This window comes from Nestor notabilis, unplaced genomic scaffold (assembly GCF_000696875.1).
Source record: "Nestor notabilis isolate BGI_N333 unplaced genomic scaffold, ASM69687v1 scaffold5589, whole genome shotgun sequence".
In the NCBI taxonomy this organism is placed as follows: domain Eukaryota; kingdom Metazoa; phylum Chordata; class Aves; order Psittaciformes; family Psittacidae; genus Nestor; species Nestor notabilis.
In genome coordinates, this window is record NW_009943989.1 from 28,252 (window position 1) to 34,251 (window position 6,000).

Genomic DNA, 6,000 nt, shown 5'->3' on the forward strand with positions numbered 1-6,000 from the left:
ACAACCACTGTAATTCTCCACTGATTGTTAGGGAAGCCTGCACACAGGGCTCACATGTAGGCACTGAGGGTTAGCATGTAAGTGTAGGTGTCTACAGTAAGAAGACAAATCCTGTTGTAGACTTTGAAACTGACAACTATGCAATTATGCAAATTTCATGGCACCTGCCTTCTTTTTCAAAAGTCCTCAAAGATCTGCGACACTAAGTGTCTAAATAGCTGAAAAACATCCTGAGTCAAAAGGATAACAAAGTATGGCTTTTACTAAGAATGAATGCAACGAAGATTAAGGCACTAGCTGCCATGAAGTCAAGAATGCTGGGAGCTGTGTCCTTTTCAGCACAGGTTGTTTTTTTTTCCTGAAAATACAGAAAGTTTCTTTGCAGTTACCTAATAAAAATTTCTGATCTCCGTGCTATACAACTGGCATTTCATTATTCCTCTGTTGACTTCAGTAAGAGTTGCAGGGCTTCCAGAAATGAAATGTGGCAATGGATATAAATGCTAAATATAGATTTAGTAATCTAACGTAGACAGAGATCGTAGACAATTCTGTCTTTCTACTGATGCTACACTTTATGCATAACTATTCTGTGTAGTATACAGCTAAGTGTATTTTATTATACCATTAATAATCAAATAAGCTATCTTGTTCATTACTGAGGTCAAGAATTTATTGTTTGAGCATTTAATGTTCTCCTTTATTATGGGCACTAAGAGTTCATGTAACTTGGTATTCAAGTAACCTGTACATGCACATGAAAAATTTATGAGAATGTCAGTTTTTGATGTCAAGAAAATAATTTCTAGCTGTTAAAAGCAGAGCACAATAATTTATATTTACAGGAAAAAAGAAAGATAAGGTACCCTCTTTGTCACAGCAAGAAGCCTATCTACAGAAGTCAGACCCCAGAAGTTTCTAGTTGTCGCTGCTGGGAAAAACTTGATTGTCATTTTAATGGAGTTAGATAGGAAATAATTTTCATCTGTTTGGTTTTGGATGTTGGAGTTTTTTTTCTTTTAAGAAAATTGCACAGGTACTCAAATGATATCTCTATTGTCTTCTGACAGTGTCATGTAGTATCATCCTCCATAATATAATGCTTAAAATCCATTAGTATTAAAATGTACATGATTTAGCTAAGATGAGCTGTGTTTTATAAGACATACAGTAATTTTCTTAAATGGCATGATGCTTCAGTTGAGTGTAGTGTAACCTAATGCCTTCTAGAACAAGTGAAACACAGTGTGTTTTTCTAGCATGTTAGTATGATTGGCAATGATGACACTGACAAGCTTCTCATTTTTATTCCAGATCTCACTTTGGATCCCTACTCACATGATTTATATGTTTCAATGCAAAAGAAGGAGAAATAGTGGAGAAGAGTGAAAAACAAAGCCACAGTGGAGAAAGAATATGCCTGGGGCACCTTTTGCCATCAAGCCTGGTCATCTCATGCTGTCAAGGATAGCATTTAAGCCTTACAGTAGACTGGCGAATAGAGTGGTTACTCCACTCGCATGGAGTTCTTTTCATGTTTTCAAAAAAACCAGAAAGGATATTAAGTTCATTAAAAAGTATAAAATGTTACCAGTGGATCTTCTGTTTCTCCAAATGATTGCATTACACAAAAAGAGCAACAAGGTGTGCACTGTTTAAACTTTAAAAATTCAGCATTCCTGGAAAGTTAAAATATATTTCTAATGGTGAAATTTAATTTCTCAGCCATCACAGAGTTCGTGCGAGCTCTTTTAGGAGAAACCTCTCCTGGTCTTGATCAAATCCATTTCATTGTAGCCATCAAAACAAAGATATGCATGCTCTACTTAGCTGTAGCACGCTTGCTAACCAACAAATACTCACTTCTGCCAAAAAAAAAAAAAAAAAAAAAAAGCGTTTGGCAAAACTCAGCAAAAGCAAAATAAAACAAATGAGCAAATAAATGAAAAAAACCACACAACAAAATGTTGCAAGTTCAATGCATTCCCAGAGAGCAGACATTTCATATTACAGGATATCAGCAATGTGCAGCTTTTCATTTCAAACCACATATGGTCTCAGTCATGTAGAAGAACACTCAAAGATATACTCTAAGCCTTGAGTATATACATAAACATTTTGCCATGTACAGCCATGAAAGGGAGCGGCCCTAAATGACATCTGGACATGTAGTATTCCCTTCTTGATTGCCAAGAAGCTGGTTTTACTGATAGCTGGTGCGTTGCTTGACCCTTTTCACACTTAGTGAAGTCCTGAGGAACCATAAATTCTACAGCAGACTGAAAAAAACCTCATAGATGGCCCTTGCTAAGGCATGGAGAAGGTTCATCAGATGACCGGTTATGTTGCAGCGTGGGGCCCGTTGCCTTGGGAAGTATGTTTTCGTGGTAAGTACATTGCTGTTTATTGTTATTGTCTGTTAAGCTGTGCATTTGCTTCCCAGAAAACGGAGCTGACTTGTCTGAACACACTACCTCAGAAATTACCATTTATACTGAAAACTCTTATGTCATCATCATTATATTTCTTCCTAGGGCCTGCACTAGACAGCGCATGCTGAGTGGATCCTTTGAGGGGCAGCCTGCAAAAGAAAGGTCAATCCTTAGTGTCCAGCATCATATAAGACAAGAACGCAGGTAAACATGGACAGAAAGGGTGGTTTTAAAATACTGTTAAAATAAAGGCAATGAAAAGAGTTAACTTTGAGCAATACCTAACGTGTGAAAAACTGAAATTACTTACTTGTACAAAGAAGTGAATTCTATATTCTTCATTGTAACCATAATGAAATTCATTGTACTGTGTAAATGAAAAAAGTGCCTTTTTATTTCAAATGTCATTTCCTTTGCCAACTACAAAGCTATCAATTTAAAGATCAGAAGGAAAGAAATTGGCTTATGTTAGGCTGGATTGAAAACAATTGAAGAACATATAAGCTTCTGATGTTAGTGAGAGAAAAATGATAAGAATTTGAGATATTGTGTGGCTGGAGAGCAGTGCTTTATAATGTCCATCTTATAAAGGTCAAAATTTCATCTTGAGATGTATCGTTAAATTGATTATGATTGTTTCAGGTCACTGAGACATGGTTCCAACAGCCAGCGAATCAGCAGAGGAAAATCTCTTGAAACCTTGACTCAAGATGTAAGTCCCCATAGAAATGATAGTTTGAATTTGAGAATATAAGAAATAAGAACATGTGCTATATAATAAATGCTTGTGTAAGACTAATGTCTATTTATGATCTTGTTTACAGTTTGTCTTTTGAAATCTTGAAAGGACATCATAATACAAATACCGTAACTGCATTAGAATTATCCTCAAAATAATTGACGTGGTTATTTCACTGACAGACTTGCTGGTTTTGAAACACTTGCTGAGATAAGATTCACTGAAGCTGTAGATACTACATTAGGAACACAACAATTGCTACCCAGGACACCTTAAAAAGCCTTACTCTTGAATTACACAAATCACTCAGACTGGCAAAGCAGCACTTAAAAATTTTTAATGGAAGTTTAACAATATTTTTCAAACACCAGAACTTTCAGACAAAAGAACGAAGACTAATAGGGAGAATAGTACTCATGGATTTCACTGTGGTATATTTTCATGCAGTTAAGTGCATTTTCAGTTCTGCTAATTCATAATGATATTTTGTGGATCTCTGTGACTATGAAAATTCAAGGGGCACTGTTAGTCCCTCCCTTTCCAAATGGTGACAGTCGTTTTCTAGATGTGCTTCATACCTAAAAACAACTGCATAAGAAGTAATTAATTAATTACCCTGCATAGTAGTAAAAAGAAACCATAGGTAACTAATCTTTCAAAGTAGATGTGGCTTTGCTTGTGTGCAATAATAAGGACAAAACCCAGCACTGATGCTCCAGGAATGCTCCAGAGACTCACTTTGAATAGTAGTAGTGATCATATCCTCCACGGAATGAGCTCAGATGATGTCCTCCCTGCCTCTCCCCTCTCCCTGCACTCATAATCACTACCTGTATGTTCTGCACAGCTCGCTGCCTAGCAGCACATGCAGCAGGCTTCAGAAGCCGAGATGGTGTCTAAAGCCTCTTCTGTCCCAGTATTTGCCCTTAGTAACTTTGATGGTATTCATTGCAGTTCAGAGGGATTGGCTGAGCTTACAGGACCTTTGCTTTTAAAGTTAAAAGTTGCATTGGATGGGACTTCAAGCATGAAATTAAAACTGAAATTAACCTTGATGAAAATAAGCATCTTGTGGTGTAGATAGAAAATACTGTACAATATGCTTGACTGAGTTGATGTGTGGTGCATTTGAAAATAAGGATTTTTCATTTGATTCTTTCTATGTAAAATACCGTATCTTGCTTTCATCTGAGACATTAAAAAACAACCCACAGACCTCATTTAAAATGAGTCTTTTTGCTTCTAGCACTCCAACACAGTGAGATACAGAAATGCACAGAGAGAAGACAGTGAGATAAAGATGATCCAAGAAAAAAAAGAACAAGCTGAAATGAAAAGGTATTTAAAAATCTAACATCTGAGTGCACACTTTTCCATATTAAGTATTCTCTGTATGAAGTAAAAAGTATTGAGAGTCATGATGAAAAAAGAACTAAGTGTAAGATATTTTTGCCAGCTATAATGCGTATCACTTAATAATTTACATTCTATCTTTCAAAAGGAAAGTCCAGGAAGAGGAGCTGCGAGAGAATCATCCTTATTTTGATAAACCACTTTTCATAGTTGGTCGTGAGCACAGATTCAGGAATTTCTGCCGAGTGGTGGTGCGAGCTCGCTTTAATGCGTAAGTTTATTCCATATCAACAATTGGTTCCAGTAAGTGTTTACTTTCATGTCCTCACTTGTACTTTGAAAGGAAAACTGCATATATAGTGGTCACCACATGAGCTAGCAGTCAGTTGTTGATGGTGCAGTCTTGCTGTTGGAAGAAGGGAAGCAATGAAGTCCTGTGTCAGGGCAGAGATGTTTGAGCAGTCTGTGATACTGAGATGGAGCAAGACCATGGGGAAACTGCAGGTGTGAACTGAGAGGAAAGGCTCATGTTTTATACCCCCATTTTTAGATCCTAGGGAATCAGCTTGCTGTTCCCCTCGTATTCCTCATTGTAAGGCAGGAAGTCTTTATACATCAACAGTTACTCAAGGAATGGAAGAAGGGGAAATGAATCCCACCTATGCTCACCTGAATACTCCTTAGCCTGTAATAAGAGACCCAGAATGGGACAGGGAGGTTTTCAGCTGTGGGAGATAAAAGGAGAAAAGCTGAGGCCAGATGAAAGGTGAGAAGACAACTGTAGGTGTGTGCAAGTGTGGCAGATACGGGTCTATGTACAAGAAGCTTGATATAAAAGCATCTTATAACTCTTCTTTTGAACCTCTCTGTATGACTGACACCCTAATTTTGGAGGGTTAATGCATGTTACTTTGCAAACAGACAGCGTAAGACAGAAGACAGCTCAAGGCTATGAGCTTGGCACTTGGCAGACCTGGTTTCAGCACCTACTTTATTACTGATTTTCTGCGTGCCCTTCAACAAATTACTTCTACATAGAACAAGAGGAAGGTTAGATACTCAGTTTTATAATGACCGTACTCAAGTGTTCTATGTAGAAACATGTCCTTGAGTTAGGTGCCTACTTTACTATGCAACTGCTAACTTGATTGTGATTTGGTAGCCCATGAAGCAGTTGCAAATTGAAACAGCAGAACAAAACACGCAAACATGCATTCCGATCCAGTACGTCAGTGCCTCTTGGCATTGTGGAGTGCCCAAGGGTAACAGGACATTTATATTATCAACAGTTTAATTAAAATGTTTGCAATTATAAGAGTACACTGATTTTGTTAGGTCTTCTTTTTTTCTTTATTTTTATCATGCCTACTTTATTCATTGTCCCACCCAGCTTGCCAAGTAAGATATTCTAGATATCTTTTTCAAACTGGTAGGAAATTTTCTTCTTGTGAAAAAAGGCTGAGGAATGACGCTGGA

General features: G+C 37.3%; 1 protein-coding gene across 1 annotated transcript in view; it reads left to right on the forward strand.

Annotated features, from left to right (window-relative positions):
- Positions 1-6,000, forward strand: part of NALCN (sodium leak channel, non-selective) — a gene marked incomplete at its 5' end in the record, with an annotated part of 58,009 nt that overhangs the window by 22,286 nt on the left and 29,723 nt on the right. The window contains 4 exons of the mRNA XM_010022212.1: positions 2,535-2,636; positions 3,075-3,144; positions 4,418-4,509; positions 4,673-4,795. Coding sequence (XP_010020514.1) covers positions 2,535-2,636; positions 3,075-3,144; positions 4,418-4,509; positions 4,673-4,795 — 387 coding nt within the window. The remainder of the gene's footprint in view (positions 1-2,534; positions 2,637-3,074; positions 3,145-4,417; positions 4,510-4,672; positions 4,796-6,000) is intronic.